This window comes from Phascolarctos cinereus, unplaced genomic scaffold (genome assembly GCF_003287225.1).
Source record: "Phascolarctos cinereus isolate Bilbo 61053 unplaced genomic scaffold, phaCin_HiC Scaffold_726;HRSCAF=1367, whole genome shotgun sequence".
NCBI lineage: Eukaryota > Metazoa > Chordata > Mammalia > Diprotodontia > Phascolarctidae > Phascolarctos > Phascolarctos cinereus.
The window spans coordinates 230,597,940-230,619,137 of record NW_027556098.1 but is presented as its reverse complement, the minus strand read 5'-3'; the positions used below and the strand labels follow the sequence as shown (position 1 = coordinate 230,619,137).

The following is a 21,198-nucleotide window of genomic DNA, read 5'->3' as shown; positions in this document are numbered from 1 at the left end:
TGAAATTCACAGAAGTTGTAACAATAAGCTAATCTTGGAGACAGGGATGTAGAATGGAGGAAATTAAGGGAAATGTGAGCTGGCAGACTCCAGCAATGAAAAAGGAGGAAAGATGAAGCTCATGACTTACAGAGATCCTGTTGTAATAAGATATTCTTAATATTGCCAAGCACAATATCTAAACGAAGTTTTTGGTGATATTTGCTTAAAATGGTATAGGTCAGTTTCACTTTTAAGTCACTTAGATTATATTTGTGCCACTATCTCTGAGGTACATTAAAAAAGGCTATGTCTATGCAAATCTAACTCTATCTGCACTAATCAAAAGAGCACTGGGGAGATTAAATTATATATGTGTGTATGAATACACACATACGTATTTATGTGTGTGCATGCATTCATGCATGCATGTATGTATGTTTAGCTTTAGAACACCCTGTGGTCTCTTTCCTCCTGTTCAGTTCCTAATTAAGCCCTACTCAAGCGAATATTGAAATCAGTTTGCCAACAATCAGCACAGTACTAAGGAATGCAAGGGAAGGTGGCCCAGAAGCCTGCTTGGCAACTGGGAGAAGCAAATCTATGATTTAAAACTAACCAGAGATAATTGAGTTGGCCATGACTCAAACTGCAGGGAAAGGGGCAGGTTTGTTACAGTAGATAATGTAGTAAGCGATCATAGAACTGAAGAATTCAGTCAAATTTTATTTAAAAAAAAGTGTGTATTAGAAATTTTATATGAATCACTATCATGTCTTTGGCCTTAAAAAGGGGAGCAGGTTAACTGCCAAATGCTTTGACAGACAGTAATACCACTGTGTAAAGCTACCTCAGTGCTTTTGCTCCAAAGAGAATTGCTTGACAGATGATTCAAAAAAGCATTCACTTTAAGATTCACCATAGCTGAACCAATATCCTCTTGGACTCAGGTTGTTAGAGAAAGACCACCAAAATTCTGAATTTTATTCAACTGAAAGTCTATATTTTCCCATTTAACTCCAAGATGTTTATTAGAACAGTGGTGTCAAATTCAAATAGAAACAGAGGCCACTAAATCATACATAAGATCCTTGCATGCTGTATATTAACTTAGAAAACCACATGTTAACATCTATGTTTTATTTTATTTTTATTTATTTTGATAAATATTTACCAATTACATTTTAATCTGGTTTGGATCACACTAGGGAGTATTGTGGGCCACATGTGGCCTTTGGGCAGCATATCTGACACTTCTGTACTAGAACACTCTTTTTAATGATTGAATCAAATTCCAAATATGACATCTGGATACCTGCACTTTGACTCAGTAGATTAGCATTTCACTTTACAGGATGAAAATTTGATTAAGACACCTTTTTCTTTGGCCAAGGAACAAAGATTCAACAACCACATGCTCCTAATGAAATTTATATCTCCTCTCCAGTGCAACATTATCCTGAGGGACTTCTAACACCATCATCTGAAGCCTTAAGAGCACTTTCTGAAAACATCCAGTTCAGTATCGAGAGAAAAAGACTTGCAAGAACATGGCATAGTAAATGCACATCACTGAAACAGGATATTAAGAAATATAAAACCAACTTTAAAAAGAGACCACATAGTATTGTGGTAAGACTGTAGGACTGAAAATTAAGAGAGACCAGATTCAAATTCTGCTTGATCCACTTATTTAGTAACTATGGGCAAGTCACTTAACAATTGTGAGCCTTGGCTTCCTCATCACAGGGTGTTATAAAGCTCAAATGAAAGCATGTATGTAAAACATTTTGCAAACCTTAAAGCACTCATAATAAATGCTACTATAAAAGTTTCTACTTAGGAGAATCTAAGAAACAGTGGCATAAATGGAGATGACACTTTATTTTCTATGATTAACTGAATGTTGAAATCTCATCTTAACTCAATCTCATCTTCTCAGCCTGGGGAAATACATTATGTCTGTCAGTGGAGAAGTCACAGATAAGGAAGCTACATTTTAGAGAAAGAAGAACGATTTTCTATCACATGGTAAAACTGAGACCCAGCAGGGTTATGTGACTTTGCCAGAGTCATAGGGCTAAGATGTCAGAGCCAGAGATCAGGGGGTCAGACTTTATAATTCAGAAGACCTGATGATCTGAAGCTATATATTGTATAGCCACCTATTTGAAGCCTTCTATCCAAAAATGTGCAAAAAATCTCTTAAGAAATACTTTAAAGTAGAAGTAGGGAACCTCACACTGAAATCAGTGGGACTGATAATGAATCAACACAGTTATTTGCAATCTTGTTGCAGGGTACAGCTGATTTATTTTAGTTTTCAAGAACTTTATTTTTTGAAAAATCAATAAGCATTTTATTAAACACTCTCTATGTTATGTACTGCGCCAGGCAGTGGAGACATGATCTCTTCCCTCAAGGAGTTTACAACGTAGTAGAGATGATTAGACAAGTACATAGAGATAACACAAATTACAATCAGTAGCTGCACAAAGGGAATGCAAAGTAGGAAAAGATTAAATGAAAGGATCATTTCCAGTTGGGGGCATCCAGGTGAGCTGAACAGGGGGTGATGGCATTTGAACTAGATCTTGAAGAATGAGTAGGATATCAATAGGTAGAGAGGGAGGAAGATGGCATTCCAGGAATATTTTACCATGTGAGCAAGGGTATGGAAGAAGGTACGAATACTGAGTAATACAATTTGACTGAAGCATTCAGTACATTAGATTAAAGCTGTACCCAGATTGTGAAAAGCCTTGAATATTATTTAGGAAGCTGGAGTTCATTTCGTAGAGAATTTCAACTACAGTCAATAAGTGTTATTAAGAAATTACAACATACAATTTGCTGCGCCAAGTGCTAGTGATATAGAAATAAGGTAAGTTCCATAAGGAATCTATAAACCAAAAGGGAGTCAATCAATAAGCACTGACTAAGCACCTACTATGCACCAAATACTGTGTTAGGTACTGGACATGTGAAGATAAAAATGAAACAGTCCTCACCCTCAAGGATGAAGAAATATACAGAGTGCTGCCGTGTGTGTGTGTGTGTGTGTGTGTGTGTGTGTGTGTGTGTGTGTGTGTGTGTGTGTAGGGGTTTTGAAAAATCCGAAGTGGGAGAAATCAGTTCTAACTAGTTGGATCAGGGTACGTCTCCATATACCAGGCAGCACTTGGGTTTCCACTGGCAGAATCATCCCTATTTATACAGCACTTTACAGGTTACAAGAGGCAGCAGATAGAGAACTTGGAATCCAGAGGACCTGGCCATTCAGATCTCTGACATTCACTGGCTGTGAGACTCTCCACAAATCATCTACCTTTTCAGTGCTCTAAGCAACTGTCCAGGAAAAGAAGTTGCAGAGGAGGTGCCACCTGCATCACTTGAGGAAGCTTCCTCCTCCAGTTCTTTCTATTAATGAAATCACAGGTTTTTATAGGTGACTTGGGGCTCCTAACATCCATGGCAACAGCATGCAGGCTAAGGCATGTTCCTATCAAGGTGAACAGGCTTTGTGTCTTGGGCCTGAGGATGTCAACTTGAAAGTGATGAATGTTTGAGACCCAGCCCAGGACCATCTATCCAGTTATAGACAGGTTGTGATCTATCAATGGGGGAAGCGAGCCACTGATATAATGACAGATCCTTGATTTATTGCTGTATTACAGCTTTAAAAAAAATGCTTTCTCACAACCACCCGGCTTACATAAATGTTACCTTCAAAAGCCTACCAAGTAAAACTGTGAATAAGAGCACTACAGTATTACCTAACTTTAGGCAGTTAATAGGCATTTATTGGCTTCTTACTTTATTCAGAAGTGTACACTTTTTAGTAAGCATGAGATAATATGTCAACTTTGAATAAATGGAAAACTATTGAAGCATCCTTGGCTACTTAGTAGTGTTTCTCAGTTTTGTTCCACACAACTCCAGCGTTTCGAGAGGCCTTTGTGGGCATTTACCAAATAACAATGTTAGACAAGTCACTTAGTTATCTGGACCTTCAGCTGTAACTAAGATGGAGCCTCAGCTTCTCCAACCGGAATAGATGAACTCTAGGTCCTTTCCAAGTCTAAAGCTATGAGCCTATGACCTAAGTGTGTTCAACTGTATCTATTCCACTACCTCTAGGTTTTGCCCCCAAAATTTACCAAGGACTCTAAGGCATGAAAAATACCATAGACGAAAGCCAAAAGAATCTCCACAACTATCCCACCCACCCCAAAAACATTTTTGGATAATAATATTGATGATGATAATAATAATAACTAACATTTACCAGGCACTATGCTTACAAATATTATCTCATTTGATCCTCACAACAACTGTGGGAGTTTGGTACTATTAGTATTCCCATTTTATAGTTGAGGAAACAGAGATTAACTAATTTGTCCAAGGTAACTCAGCTGGTAAGTGCCTGAGGCCACATCTAAATTCAAGTCTTCCTGACTGGAGACTCTACCCACTGCAGCAATTAGCTGCGCTTAAAAATCATTATCCTCATTCTGAATCTGATTGAGGAGACAAAAGCGATTGCCACTTTCCTTTCTTCCTGGCAGACACTAAGCTAAGACAGTACAACTAAGTAGATCATGGTATAGTGAAAATAACCCTGGACCAGGAGTTAAGAGGCTGGGGTAGCAGTTTCTCTACTCACCAGCATCTAACTTTAGGGAAGTCATTCAGCTACTCTGAGCCTCAGTTTACACACTTATAAAAATAAGGATTCTATTAGCCCTTCTTACCTAACGATGTTGTTGTGCAAAACCAAGATAATGTGTGTTAAATCCCTCATAACTAAAAAGAACTGTATAAGCACATGCTATTATGTGTAGAAGGAGGCATTTCAAATTATAAAATATTATGCAAATGTAAGGTTGCAACAATAATAATAACAATAAAAATAATGATACAAAAAGAACAGAAGAAATTATCCCTTTTCTTTGGGCTATAATTTAAAATACTAGAAAATCTGCTGGATAATCAAGTTTCTAACCAGCTAGAAATCAGTACCATTTTCAAGAAAAATAACTTCAAGTACAAGATGATTTAACTTTCTCCAAAACATTACAAAAAGATAAATTACTAGAATATGCTCAGAATCACTTTTTACACACACACCCACCCCATTACATAGGGACAACAATTACATAAAATACAATTAAAAAAGTAAGTGTAAGAAAAAAATCAATATCTTCAAGAAAGAATCATCCCTTTTCTAATATGAAAAAAAAGATGGACTTAGTACATTTTAGCTATAGTTGTACATCTACAGCCAACCTGATCCATTGGGTGAAAGATCTAACAATTAGATCTGTCAAAAAGTGAAATGGACTAGTTCAGGAAGGAGGAGTTTCACCAATCCTAGAGGTTTTCAAACAAAACATGGATGACCACTTATTGGGTATGTTATAGAAGGAATTTTTTACTCTGCCTAGACTACATGGCTGCTGTCCCTTCTGATACAAAAATTTTCTTATTCTGGTTGCCTATCCTAATGGCCTCCAAAAAAGAAGAATCTACCCTTGACCTCAACAATCCAGAGATTACATAAAAGATTGGACAAGAAATAAATATGTTTATAAGAAAACAACTCAATACAACTCATTGAAAAATGATTTGCATCATTTACTAAAATACTATTCTTTGCTCTTTCAAGTCAGTAAGAAATAAATACTTTAAAAAATCAACAGGCTTCTATCATGGTGGTAGGAATGATGGAGTACAAAAGTATAAGATGCTAACACCACCTTCAAGCATCTTAAATAAAACTTTTCATTTATTCATTGTGTTCATCCAATCAATTCCCTATCATTCTTTATTGTATCTCCCATAGTGGCTATTCTAAACTTTCTCCTCTATCTTTAAGTCCCCAAATGTACCCCACTCCCTACTACATCTTTTATCAAAAGACCTCTCCCAAAGATTAAGGCCAATCCTCAGCACTTCCAACTCGTTCTTTTTGTCTTTGCTCTAGTATCAGAGGGTGAGGTAGCCTTCCTCTTTGCCAAAGTTACCAGAGCTGTGTCCTTGACTGCAACCTTCTCCACCCCACCACCTCCTCCAGGACTATCTTCCATTGATCATTCTTTCTCATCCTCAATCCCTCTCTCCCTCTCCCTATACCTAAGCAACATGCTCCAGTCTTCCCTACCATAAAAAGATGGCAAAAAATAAACCACCTTTCCTGAACATGCCACCCTTCTCCTCAAGATATTATCACAAGATCATAGATTTTGAGGAGGTTCTTAACTTTTTTGTGTCATGGGCCTCTCTGACATCTAGTGAAGCGAAATGCCCCATTCTCAGAATGAATTTTTTTAAATGCATATGGTAAAATATATGGATTACAAAGGAAATCAATCATATTGAAGTATGACTGCCAAAAAATACATTTAAAAAAGTTCATTAAAAAAAAACAATGTTCATGGACCCCAGGTTAAGAACCCCCAATTTAGAGCTAGAAGAAACTTCACTTTAGTCCAACTTCCACATTTTACAGATTAGCAACTGAGGCCCAAAGAGGGTGTGACTTGACCAAGATCACACAGATCCTCTACAAATCCAAGTTAGTGCTCTTTTCTCCTACACCATACTTCCTCACATTATTTCTCTCTCCTCCTCTTCATTTGTGAACTTCTGGAAAGAACTGTGCACACTTACTCCATCTTCTTCCTTGCTACCCAACCATTCATATTTTATCTTTTTGTAATTTTTCCAATGCCACCACCCTAACGACACTGCTCTCTCTGAGGTCACCAATGACCACAGAACTGTTAAATTTGATTGTCTTTTTCTCAGCAATTATCCTTCTTGACCTTTCGGCAGCATTTAATACTGTTCACCATCTTCTCCACTTGCATACCCTCTATTCTTTCTCCTGGTTTTCTTCTTACCTCTTTGGCTGTTCCTTCTCAATTCCTTTATTGATGTATTCATCATTTTCCTCCCACATCTTAAGTGTGGGTATCTCCCAAGAGACTATCTCCTCTTTGCTTTCCTTCAGTGACTTCAATTATCATCTCCATGAAAACGCCTCACAAATCTAGTAATCCAGATTTCTTCTCTGAGTTCTTATTCCATGTCTCTAAAAAAATCACCTGATGTCAACATTTCAGGAGAGCTTAGTTTTCCAGTCTTTATTCACACAACTCTTCCTTCTACTCGTATTACTTACATTTCTACCAAAAGAATTTACTAGCTGTTCCTTGAACTCTTTCTTCACTCTCCACCCCTAAGCATTGGTGAAGACTTCTAGCCATATCTGAAATGTACTTCCTTCTCATTTCCCCCTTTCCCATTAAAATCTTTATGCTCCTCTATAATTATAGTTCAGGGGTCACTTTAAGAAAATTTCCCCCTTCTTCAGGTTTAATAATCAATCAAAAAAATTTTTCATTAAATGCCAGGCACTGTACTAAGCCTTGAGATACAAAAAGAGTCAAAGATAGTCCTTCCCCTCAAAGAGTTCAAAATTTAATGGAAAACACAAAAAATAAATATGTATAAATAAGCTATATACAGGATAATTAGGAAATAACTAATAGGAGTGATATATAATAAATAGGAAATAATTAATTTTAGTTTGGACTTAAAGGAAGCCAGTAGGGAATGAGCAGGGACAACATTCCAGGCATGGAGGACGGCCAGAAAAAATGCCTGGAGCTAAGAGATGGAGTATCTTGTTCTTGAAAAGCAAGGAAGCCAGTGCCATTGGAATGAACAGTATGTGGAGAGTATAAAAAGGCTGGAAAGGTAAGAGGTGCCTACGTAATAAAGGACTTTGAACACCTAACAGAGGATTTTATATTTGATCCTGGAGGCAACAGGGAACCATTGGAGTTTACTGAGAAGGGTAGGGTGACATGATCAGACCTGTGCTTAGAAAAATCAATTGTGTAGCTGAGTGGAGGATGGATTGGAGTGGGAAGAGACTTGAGTAGGTTACTGCAAAACTCCAGGTTCAAGGTAAGGCAGGCAGAGGTAATGAGGACCTGAACCAGACTGGTAGCAATGTTAAGGGGAGAAGGGGTGAATGATTTGTTTGTATCTCTTATTTGTTCCCATTAAATTCTACTATTCTGAGTGTGTTATACTTCCACATTAAACTGTAACTAGTGCAGGTATTATGTAATTTTCTTCAACTCTGTATATACGCCTGCTGTCTAATATGTTAGACATACTAGTTGTCTAAAAAAATATTTATAGTGTGGTATGGTATATAGAACGCTGGTCTCGAAGTCAGGAAGTAAGTTCAAAACCCACTCAGATACCCACTAGCTTATATTCTAATGAGGTAAGCTGGAAAGTGGGGAGAGGGAACTATGATGGTTGACAGCATGGTCTGGATTTAGCTAGGAAGTGACACAGAGGCCCAGTTCCAGGCAAAATAATGTGAAAGTTCACCCATCAAGATATTTGGAGAGGGATTTAATATCGTATTACAGAAAGAGGATGATGATCAGAATATAGGCTTCCTGGTACAAAGATAGCTAGGAAGATTGTAGCAGTCAGCTGATGATAGGACTACATGACATGTACTTCTTTGTAAGGGCATCCCATGGAATACGATTTTAAAATTCCTAGGAACACCTCCAGAAAGTTCTTTCAAACTGAGATGGCCTATGTCTCTCCTTTTAGAATTCTGCTTTCCTTCAGAGTAAGCCTCTCCCTTTCTTTCTCAAGCTTCTGCACTTGGGCACTCGGGAGCCAGTATTGCAACACATGGAGGGGTTAAGAATGACAGCAAGTCTTCAAAGGCAGCAGCCAAGGCAGCCTAAGAAGATCATGAGGATGAGATCAAAGAATCATGTTGTTGACAATAATAATGAGGAAACTCTTTTAAAAGAAAAACTAATGTTATGAATGTTTGGTACTAGATCACAAACCCTTCTAGGACATTAAAAATGATTCAATTTATGAAAGTTTAATTTTCAAGCAACTTTTTAGGAAGACAATTACTATGCAAAGACACTCTACCCATTTAATAAATGTTTGTAGCATGACTGATTGATCTCTCCCTGATAAAGGCTCAATTTGAGTGACTCTACTGGATGTTATAATTCAATTCAAGCAATATAAAAATCTCAGAGAAAGTAATTTATTTTTCTTGTATCCACATCCCTTTCTCCAATTCCTATAACTTCTTGAACACACTCCTGAAGAACACAGATTGCTTTGTTTTTTGTTTTTCTTTGCACTCCCAGTTTAACATAGTACCTGGCACACAGTAGGTGTCTAACAAGTGCTTGTCCATGGGTTTCTTTCTTTCTTTTTTTTAATTTTCATGCAGTTCTATTTTTTGTTTCTTGGACTTTATGGTATCCTATCTACCTATAATTATGCTGCCAGAGGATAAGATGCTGCCAGAAAGGAGCCAAGAACAGCCAAGATTTCTGTGGTCTGGAGGAAGAACTAAGATAGAGGGTATGGAGCACTTGGCAAACTTCCCTCTACCTCATGCCTGGCATAACACACAAGGACAGATACCCAAGAGTCTGATTTGCTTTCAGAGGCATTCCCTAAGGTATTATCATTACACTGGCCACCGAGCTAAGGGTGCCAGCCTAAAAGAATAACACAGGAAAGGCATAGAAGGATCTTTATGTAACTGCATTTTTTAATCTATCCCTTAGTTCTCAAAAAAATCACCAGAAACAAATCAACACAAGTCATGACAGCTAGATGCTACTTTAATTTCCTTGTCTGGAAACATGGTCCCAGTTGCAGAGGAAGCAAAATTCGAAGTTCTTGCATAATTATCATGAATTGTTAACAAAAACAACAGAGCACGATCTCATAGGATCACAAATCTAAAACTGGAAGGAAGATAGATCTTTGAGCCTACCTAGTCCAATCCTTTCACTTTACAGATGAGTAAACTGAGGTCCAAGGAGAAGGAATCTGAACCCAGGTTCCATGATCCCAGAGATAATTTCAGTTTTCTGACAGGAAAAATGTTGTGAAAGCTACAGAAAATTATTGGACTTAAGAACTACAAAGGACATCATATCTGGAGATATGTATCTTGGATTACAGAGAACTTTTTTTTCAATGCTTTGAAAACTGTATCTTGGATATCATTGGTTTCCTTTGTAATCATATATTTTATTTTATACATTTAAAAACATTGTTCCGAGATTACAAAAAAAGTTTAAGAATCCCTGATCTAGGCCAAACCCACTCATTTTACAGATTAAAAAATTGTGGCCCAAAGAAGCTAAATGATCTGCTTCTAACTCAGACTTTCTGAATGAAAATTAAATACACTTTCTATCTATGCCACATTCTGTTGTAGCTGCAAATCAAAATCCTTACATGGGAATTTTTCTTCATTATGGAATAGGAAACTCTCTTAGTAAGTATCTTTTAAAGCTACATCATGTAAAAATGCCTTTTGCTTCTTATTTAAATATCTTAACATATATCCTTATTTCCGCTTGCTACGTTTTTGAACATTCATTGTGAGCAGATGCCACTTTTTCATATTGTAGTGCTTTTCATACAATACTTTGTGCTTCTGGCTCTTTGTTTTAATTTTTTCTCTCTCTTGCTTAATACATTAATAAAACTCTGAGGAACTAATATATAAAGTATCTCTTCCTTGAAAATGTTAGTGAAGAAAGTATTTATTTTATCTCTCTCTCCAAATGTACACATCTACGTAGCTGGATGCACACTCACCCATAAGGCTCAGCATAGGGACATATGGGTTTTCATCACCTAAAGGATGAAAGGAAACAAACTAGACCAAAAAGCACAAGGGACACTAAAGAGAAGCTAATCTAATCATGCTCACCAGTAGAATGAAGTGTTTTACTCAAAATAAGATAGTATGAGGTAGGGATGCGTTCCTTGATGGTGAATGGAAGCAAAGGGCTGAAGGAGATGGAATGGGGGAGTGAAAAGCTGACTGGATTTGGAGTTAGGAGACCCAGGTTTAAATTCCAGCTGAGCCACTTATTGCCTGTGTAGCTTTGAACAAATTGCTTAACCTTGCTGGGCTTGTTTCCTTGTCTGTAAAACGATTGTGTTGGACCAGAAGGACTCCCAGGTCATTTACAACTCTTAATCTATAATTCCTTTGAACCTCATAGAAAATGAAAGAGTTCGCTCAGTGATGTGCTGCTGCCAAAATGGAAAATGCTAGATATTTGCGTTTTCTTCATTCCATCAAAAAAAAAATAATAACTTTTTAAGAAGTTGCTCCAAACAAAGTTTTTCCCTTCCCTGTAGGATATTATGAAACAAATTCCATTGTAACAAACCTATTTTATTATTTTGAAATACTGTAGCATCAAATGCTAAGAGCAGCTAGATGGATAGAGCCTGGAGTCAGGAAAACCTGAGTTCAAATCCAGCCTGAAATACTTACTGGCTGTGTGATCCTAGGCAAGTCACTTAACCTTCTATGCCTCAGTTTCCTCATCTATGAAATGAGCTGGAGAAAGAACTGGCAAACTGTTCTAATATCTTTTTCAAGAAAATCCAAAATGGGGTCAGGAAGTGTTGAACATAACTGAAACAACCGAACAACAACAAAAGTATCAAATACTAACTGAAATAAGAAATGGCTAAAAATAAGGATTTCTGCCGGTGTAGTATCCAAATCCAACCTGCAGCAAACATCTTCCGTTATATACTTTCTATCTTTATCATGATCTCCAAAATGTTTAAAAGCAAACACTTACGGTTGACAAAGTTTCACCAGGTCCTGATCTGTGGTATTGGGAGGCAGTCCTCTGATATAAAGGTTTGTTTTGCTTAGTTGATCCCACCCTGAACTGCTACTGTTGCTACTGTTGTTATTACTGCTGGTGGTACTGGGGCTGGGAGGAGCCATTGGGTGGGCTGGCACAATAGACTGCTGGAAAATTAAGAAGTAGCATGTTAGAACCTAGTAAATAAAAATTAAAAGACACTTGCAGTAATGATCACAATGACAGTACAAGGGCCATTTAATTTCTATCTTCAATAGTTTTATCACCTTTTAAATATGAGTATAGTTCAATTTTCAAAAAAAAAAATCAGGATGTGGCGATCTGGATGTATACACTTTACCCAAGAGAGCACTCACTTCACAGAGTTATTCACTGTAAGAAACCTCTAAATAGCAAGTTCCTTTGATGCCTTTAAGCATGTAATTCAATCATAAAATATTTTCAGGAATATTGTGTATTTATTGTATAATGTGACATCTGTATATTGAAACTCAGATTTAATTTACTTGTATGAAGCTAATATACAATTTAAAAATAAGATTCCCTTTTAACTTTAAGTGACCATACAATGAAAAAATTTTAAAAATATATCTAAAAGCGATGATTTAGGGATAATTTTGAAGCTGTTTATTGTAACAGAAGGTCAATTTTTACCACCACAAAGGGTTCAACTAGTTCTATGGCAGGAATACAAAATCATTCAGACATCTGGAGAGGGTTCACAGTTCTACTAACTTTCTACCTCCCACTCTCCTCACCCCCTCAAATCTGGCTAAACTTGTGAAATGTAACTTGTGAGAACTTTGTTGTAGTTGGCAACAAGCCTGGGCTTCTCTCTCAGAGACAAACACAACAATTACTAAGAACAAAGCCCAGGACCCAATGCAGTTTTACACTCAGCAGGCACCCAGGAAGAATGTCTGAAATCCTCCACGTTCCAAATCTTCTCTGGACTGTATTGCTGGCAAGGTCTCCTGACCCTGAGCTGCTCTGAAGAATTTTAAGAAAGTCTTAAGCAGTTTATGCTGCAAATGCATGTGTGCAACCCTAAGTCTCAAGGTAATTAGCAAAAAATGTTAGCTGCTTTATACTAGTAGAGAAACTGCCACCTCCCTAATGCTCTTCCACATAAAGTCACTCAGTCAAGAAGAATGCAAAACTAAATAGTCAATGAACTTCCAAGAAAAAAATTGTTCAAATTTATAGTGTAAATTCCAGTCTTTTCCCTAGCAATCCTCTTTCTGGCTGCTAGGTAGCTCAGTGTATAGAATACAGAAGATCTGAGTTCAACCCCTGACTCAGAAATCTACTAGTTGTGTGACCCCAGGCAAGTCATTTAGCCTCTGTCTAAATCAGTTTCTTCATCCATAAAATGCAGATAATAATAGTATCTACCTCCCAGAACTGCTGTGAGAATCAAATGAGATAATCTTTTCAAAGTGCTTTGAAAACTTTAAAGTGCTTTATGTTAGCTAGGAGTAGTAATAGTAGCTGCAGCAGCAGCAGGTACTACAAATAACTTACTAAAGAATATGTAAGACACGCATCACTTTATTTTGTGGAACAAACTAAAACAATAACAAAAAATCAAACCTTGCAGTAAAAGTACTCTTGCTCAGTCTGACTTTATGCCACATATTTATGCTGCCTAAGTTCTTCTATCCATTCCTTGAGTTATCCATATTTGAATATTTCTTTTCACCATTCAATCTGGTCCTACATTACCCAATTCTTTCTTTCTACCTCTAAGGGAATCTTCTTTCCATGATCATAACTCTTCATCTGTAAATGAAGGCTTAACAGACTCTTAGGCCCCTTCTAGATCTATGATCAAATTTCTTCATATCCACAAGTTTTTTCTTTTTTTCCCTTTTTATTAATTTATTTTGATTTATGAACAATCACTTCCATAAGCTTTTGAGTTTTAAATTTTTCTCTCCCTCTTCCCCCACCTCCCTCCCCAAGACTATCTGATATATGCTATACATATACATTCCTATTAAACATATTTTCACATTAGTTATGTTCTAAGTAAGAATTAGAACCAATCAGAGAACCACCAGAAAGAGGAAACAAAACTCAACAGAAGGGAAAAAAAATAGCAAATAGTATGCTTTGATCTACATTCAAACTCCATAGTTCTCTCTTTGGATGTGGACAGCATTTTCCGTCATGAAGCCTTTGGAGATGTCTTAGATCCTTGTATTGCTGAGAAGGGCTAAGTCTATCAATATTAGTCATCACACAACATGGCTGTTACTGTGTACAATGTTCGCTTGGTTCTGCTCACTTTATTCAGCATCAATCCATACAAGTCTTTCCAGGTTTTTCCGTAGTCTGCCTGTTCATCATTTCTTATAGCACGATAGTATTCCATTACATTCATATACCACAACTTGTTCAGCCATTCCCCAATTGATGGGCATCCTCTCAATTTCTAATTCTTTGCCACCACAAAAAGTATCATCATCGTCACCACTCACACTGCTATAAATATTTTTGTTCATGTAGGTCCTTTTCACACAAGTATTTTCTTAAAGGGGTTAGTAATAACTTAATTCAACAAGTATATATTATATAACTTCTATATGCCAGGTATCGTGCGAGAGATGAGGTGGAAAGACAGTCACTTGAAGTGCCAGGAAGAGCTGGGTTCAAGTCTTGCCTCGGATAAAGTATCTGAGGCTGGGTTTGAACTCAGGTCTTCCTGACTCCAAGGCCCAGCCCTCTATCTATTTAACCACCTCAAGACATGTAGGAAATGATGGAACGTCATATGTAAGGGAACAATAAGTAAAGCAGTTTAGCTTAAATCCAGAGTGTTTACATAGGGAAGTAATATGAAACCTCTCTATAAAGCTGTATGAATGCCACACTGTGAAAGGCTTTGAATGCCAAAGGAAGAAGGTATTGTTTTAACCTAGATGTAATAAGGAGCCACAGATGCTTCCTGAAGACATTTACAAATCATTTCAAAGATCACAAAGTCCTCTCCTCAAAACAATCCCATGAACTATGTGGACCCAGTCAGAGTGGTTGCATGATTTTCTTCATCTTTGCTCAGCAGCACCTGTGTAGAAGTGAAGGTCATGAATGATGTGAGTGATTCAAGACTACAGCCTGGCAGGACCTAAGCGACAACAGAGGAAGGGGACCAGGGATTCAAGACAGGAGAACAGTATAGAGTTGAACTGGTTCAACAAGGGGTCAAGCTGGGGAAAAGAAGAAAAAGTAGCCAGTCAAAAACATTTATTAAACACCTACAGTGTACCAGGCACTGTGCTAAGCACTGTGGATACAATTATAAAAAAAGAGACAGTCTCTGCCCTCAAGGAGCTTACAATCTAATAGAGGAAGACAATGCACAAATGAAGCTGAAAAGAGAGGGGGAAAGAAAGAGGGTGGTGTAACCAGGATTATGGAAGGGATGAAGGAGCCTGGCGGAGAAGTCAGAGATGTCCCAGGGTAGTGTAATGCAGCCAGGTGAGCACTGAGAAGTTCTGAGCTGGGCTAGTGAAGAGGAGATGGCCAGGGAAAGAACTGAAGGGTCAAGGGATTGGAGGGCACACTGCAGATAAAGAGTAGGATTTTGTAAGGGAAGACAGAAGGAGAGGTGACCAATCTCATCCACACCACCTATTTTAACCATTATCTCTCTGTGGATTTCCTTAAGTTTAGGTGTCGAGCTTTGATCTCTTTTGTAACCTCATGCCCTGTATTACCAACAGCTTACTGACACCTCTACCTGCAATAGTCTTCAAGTATCTTAAACACACTATATTTAAAACTGAACTTCTCTTTTCTCCAATGCCTGCTCCTCATTTTGACTTCTACTGTCAAAAGTGCTAGTACTCTCTCTTTAATTTGCATTTAAAATTTTGGTGTCAACTTTTGAGTCTTCCTTCTTAATCTCTCATACATCTTATCAGTGGCCAAGTCCCTAGATTCTACCTCTGCAGTGATTTGCATCAAATTACTGATCTTACCCACCTAGACAATTAAGATAGCTTGATAAACAGTCCCTTCTGTGGTGCAGTGGACTTGGGAGTCAGGAAAACCTGAGTATACACCTTACCATAGACAGTTACTAACTGTGAGATCCTGAGTAAATCACTTAATCTCTGTCTGCCCAGTTTCTTCATTTGCAAAATGGTTGTTGTGATGATAAGTTGGGATAATATTTGAAAAGCACTATGAAAAACTTAAAGTGCTACATAAATGTTAAATTGTCATCACCACCACCACCACCACCACCTCACACTGCTAGATTCATTTTCCTTATGCAGAGGTTGAATCATTTCATTCCACTCATTCTATTTCTTAAAGAAGAGAAATCCCCAAAGTCCTTAACCTGACATTCAGGACTCTCTATAAGGTGGGGAAAGCATGCACTGTGGGTTCAGGAGAGCTGGGCTTTGCTTACTACCTCTGTAACTTTAGGGAAGTCATTTAACCTCTCTGGGTCTGAGTTTCCTCTTTGTAAAAATAATTAAACTAGGTGAACTCGAAGGTCCTTTCTACCTCTAAACTCTGATCAATATTCTACTCTCTATGACCTTTATAGCTTTCCTCACATCCTATACCTCCCTGCACTCCCTCCATGTGTCTTAAATTCCAATTAAAATGACCAAATTGCAACCTGCTATGAAGAGATTTGACCAAAACTAGATCAACCTCCAAAATGACAAGCTCAGCTGCTTATCAGTCTTCTGTATGGTTGCCATATAACCCTTGGACTTCAGTTGTATCAAGTAGTAGAAATTAAATACACAGGAAAACTTTCTGAATCTATTTCTCCTATTTTTTTTCTCAGCAGGAATGAAGAAAATACATTCACCATGCACCACATAATAGGCTTGTTGGAAACATTTCAAAGCATAACATTTATAAGCCTCCTAAGCTCTGCACACATTAGGACTCAGTAAGTATCTATTGACTGATAACTGATATCCCAGTCTTTCCTACTCTTCTCTTTTCTGCTCAAACTCTTCAATTCCTTTGTCTTTTTGCTAGGGGTTGTATTATCCAAACTTCACTTTAAAGAGAAAGGAGATAATAAGTACAAAATATCCCATCATACACCCTCCCAAGTTGTACATTTCCTTAAATTACTTTAGGTTTGCACTAAATAACATTTTTATAGAACAATATTACATCTCCTTATCTTAAGGTAAATTATCTTAAATTGATCACCACAAAAACCTAGCTCAACACAATGGAACAGCCTTTGTTAGGTCCATCATTTGTATAACCACATGAAGAAATGTGACACATTAAAAAATCTGGAGAACCAAAAAAAGAAAGACATTAGAAGTCCACATATGGCCCTTTTAGCTGAAAGGTTCTACAATTCTATGAGATCCAAGTCATATTTTAATCTAGTATTTTGAAAAACTGGCAGGAGTTTGGGAGAGAATTGGAGACAGAGGCAGTGAAATGTTCCAGATTAAAAACAATGATAATAATGATTCAATTAATTACCTACTACCAAAAGATTTACTTATATCACAAAGAGTTGAATTGGAAAATTCACACAGAGACTTAAAAAAAAAATCATCTAAGTGACTAATACAAGTAGTATCAAACACACATTAAAACAAGAATTTATCAGTAACATTTCAATTATTTCTTTCTTATAATGTTATAATGGATTAAAAGTAACAAATCAAAGTTAACAATCCCAAGGTGGTTATCTTGTTTGTTGATGACAAATCCAAAATTCCATTTTGGGGAAGAGTTGTCCCAGTGCCCTGTGCCCTGGGCCTCACTTCTTTATACTGACTTTCCTCAACTAAAAGTAGAGAAATTCTGCTCTGTTGAACTATGATAAAATGCCACCTTATGAATCATCAGTTAGTAACTCTGCCCACAAATGCCTTCATATGTAAATAAAAGCAAAATCAAACAAGTCTTGTGTTCCCCATATGACCACATGCTTAATTCTTATGCTACCCAATTATCCTCTTTCTTGCTCTACACCTTCTCATTAGACAATAAATAATGAAATCAATTTACAAAGACAGGCTATTTTAGCTGAAAACTGAAGTCAGCACTTTAGGAAGGTGTGATTTAAAACAGAAAAGCAAAACCACTCAAGTTTTAATGGAAACATTTACAATTCTTTAGTAACCACATCACAACTTCATCAAACTCTAAACAATTTAAGTTTACGATTGGAGCTGCTGTGCCTCAGAGGCACTAAAACCTATCCTTTGTAACAAGTTAGCGTATGTTACACAAAACACATGATACATTGGCTATATTCAAAAATGTATGTCTTGTTCTACACATCTAGTTTATTACCTGTCTCAAGAGGTATGAAAAAGGCTTCATCCTCAACACTCTGAAGTCATGTTTGGTGACTATATTAATTGATCAGAGTTCTTAAGTCTTTCAAGGGGGTGTGTGTGTATGAGTGTGTGTGAGAGAGAGAGAGAGACAGAGAAAGAGAGAGAATGTTGTAGTCATTATATGTAAGTTCTGATTTTACTCCATTATTACAGGTCTTCCCAGGTTTATCTGAATCTGTTCTTTCATCACTTCTTATGACACAATTCTATTGCATCCACAGAGCACAATTTGTTGAGCCATTTCCCAACTGATGGTAACCTGTGAGTTACCAGTTCTTTGCTACAACAAAAAGTGCTGCTATGTATATATTTTGATAATGAGGGTTCTTTTCCTCTTTGAGGCATATGCCTCATGGTGATATTTCTGGGTCAAAAGATGGATTGATTTAGTGACTGGAGGGGTAGAGTTCTATACTGATTTCCAAAATGGTTACACTAATTCACAGCTCCAGTTGACCTCCCATATCCTCCCCCTTCATCCGTGAACTTCCATGTCATCTTTATCAATCTAATAGAAGTGAGTCATTTAAATTTGTATTGCCTTATTATTTGACATATATTTTTCATATGATTGTTAGTTTGCATTTCTTCTTTTGAGAATTGCCTTCTCAAGGCCATTCAAATTCTTTGACCTTGTATCTACAGGGGTGTTACTCTTCTTGTGCATTTAAGTAAGTTCTTTATATCTTAGATACTAGATGTCTATCAGAGAAATATACTGCAAAGATTTCCCTCCACTTACCACCAGCTAAGTGTTTCCCTAATGAGTTCAGCTGCATTTTACATGCCCAAAAACTTTTGCAATAAAAAATTGCAATTTTGTACAATCAAAATTGTTTAATTTTCTATGAGCCTCTCTCTCAGCCCAATAATAAACAATTAATATCCCTTCAATTATTTACACCCCTTTTTTTTTAACTTTACTTCTAATACAAAAATAAATGTGTTTTATTTAAACTAAATAGACAAGATATCTGGGCACAGAATTTACCCATTTTACTTCTGCCCCAAAGCATTTACTTCTTATATTATTAGAATGCCTACATTGTCAACATGTAAGCCAATGATAATATGTATAATCAAATAGCAACCATCCCTGACAGGGTCTTATGTGAAGAAAGCAAAGTTAACCATATTTGTGAACTAACACATTAGTAACAGTTTTCACTGTTGGCAAGTTAAGTCAAGAAGTTAACAAGTATTTGTGGAATAGCTGCTATGTACCAGGCACTGTGCTAAGTGCTGAGAAAAAAAAAAGAATTCTGATTTCAAGGAGCTCAAAGTCTAATTAGAGAGATGATATTTAAACAACTATGTAAAAAACAACATACATACAAGATAAATTGGAAATAATCTCAGGGGCAAGGCCCTACCATTAAGGGGAAATGAGAAAGGTTTCCTGTACAAGATAGGACTCTGGCTGAGACTAGAAGGAATCCAGGGAAGCCAAGAGGTGGAAATGAGGAAGGAGAAAATTCTATGCATAAGAGGGACAGCCAGTGAAAATGCAGAATCAGCACCTGGTTTGTCTTGTGTGAGGAATAGCAAGCAGGCCAGGATAACTAGATCATAGAGAATTTGGAGGAAAATAAGGTGTAAAGAATGGAAAACAGAAGGGACCAAGTTATGAAGGGCTTAAAAAGACAAATGGAAGATTTTGTTTGATCTTAGAGGCAATAGGGAGCCACTATTATTTTAGGAAGATCAATTTGCTGGACACATGTCTACATAACCAAGGCAATAAAAATGATGTATCATTATGAATGTATTCCCAAATTGTTTGTCATTTCCTTCATATCAAATGGGATAGCATATAGAATGCATTTTATATACCTTAAAGATCTATACAAATGTTATTTTAGTATTTTGCAAACCCTAAAGCTCTGTTATTATTAATACAGAGAATATACAGTGTTAGGACCAATCATTCATTATAGCTACAGTCTTTATCCTCTTCCTCATACCATTCCTGGGAATCCCAAAAGAAATCTGAGAACTTTCCTCTTTTGACTTTCCTAGTTTAAGTTTTCATTGTGTGTACCATCCTTCAAGATAACAGGACTGACTATTTTCTTCCAAATCAGCAGGAGAGACCACCACTTAGCACCCCAGGCACTTCCTCTACTCAGAAGCAAAGAAAGTATTCATAATAGTCATAGTTAGGATTCCAAAGGAATGGGGACCTGCTGTCTGGATATTAATAAATAATACCTCCCTGACCACACATCTGTATAGCTCTTTATACATCTCAGTAACTGTTTCACTGAATTCCACAATCTATTAAACCAAAGAATGCAAAGAAATTATACAATTAATAATTAAATATAGCACTGTGGTAGATGCTTAAAAATGCTTCAATTTTTTTAACAATTGAAAAAAAATCAATATATTTCTCCTTGGGAATCTTTCAGCCTTAGACTATTTTAAATGAAAACATGAAGTTTTTTTTTAAAAAAAATTAAAGTAAAAGAAAAACAATTTCCCCAAACTGGTTAGCTTAAGATTTTGTTTTCTTTGTTCTCTTTTTTAGGGAGCCCTTTCAGTGGAAGGAAATTGGCAATGGAGCTGCGTTTAAGAAAGGAAGAGAGAGGGAGAAAGGGGAGTGGGTGGAAAGGGAAGGGAAGGGGAAATGGAAGGAGAGTTAAGCTCAGGGGCAGAAAACAGAGAGAGGACAGCACAGGAAACTAATGGTAAAAAGTAAGTTACAAGTAGAAAATGAAGCATTAGGAGGAGTTTTGTGGCAGTTAAATAAATAAGGAAAATGACCTCACAAGCAGACAGAATCAGAGAATGCCACAGCTGGAAGGGATCAATGTGTCACTGTTTTGGAGCCGGAAGTTACCCTCAGGGATCTACTGTAACCCCATCACTTTACAAGTGAGGAAAATAATGCCCCAAAAGGTCAAGTGACTTGACCACAAACACACAACTATTTAATAATAGGGCTGAGCCTAGAAGCCAGCCTTCCTCATTCCCAGACTAGTTCTCTTTTCATTACAATGTTATTCCCAGATGTACCATATTGTAGTAGAAAACAATGAACTTGGAATCACAGAACTCGAGATTGAATACCCAGCTTATTGTGACTATTACTTACTATTCTTGCAACCCTACATATATCACTCTACCTATCTGGGTCT

General features: G+C 37.0%; 1 protein-coding gene across 2 annotated transcripts in view; it reads right to left on the bottom strand.

Annotated features, from left to right (window-relative positions):
• Positions 1-21,198, bottom strand: part of RBMS1 (RNA binding motif single stranded interacting protein 1) — a 245,618-nt gene that overhangs the window by 112,492 nt on the left and 111,928 nt on the right. For both annotated transcript variants that reach the window (XM_021004858.2, XM_021004859.2), the window contains exon 2: positions 11,679-11,854. In XM_021004858.2, coding sequence (XP_020860517.2) covers positions 11,679-11,854 — 176 coding nt within the window. The remainder of the gene's footprint in view (positions 1-11,678; positions 11,855-21,198) is intronic.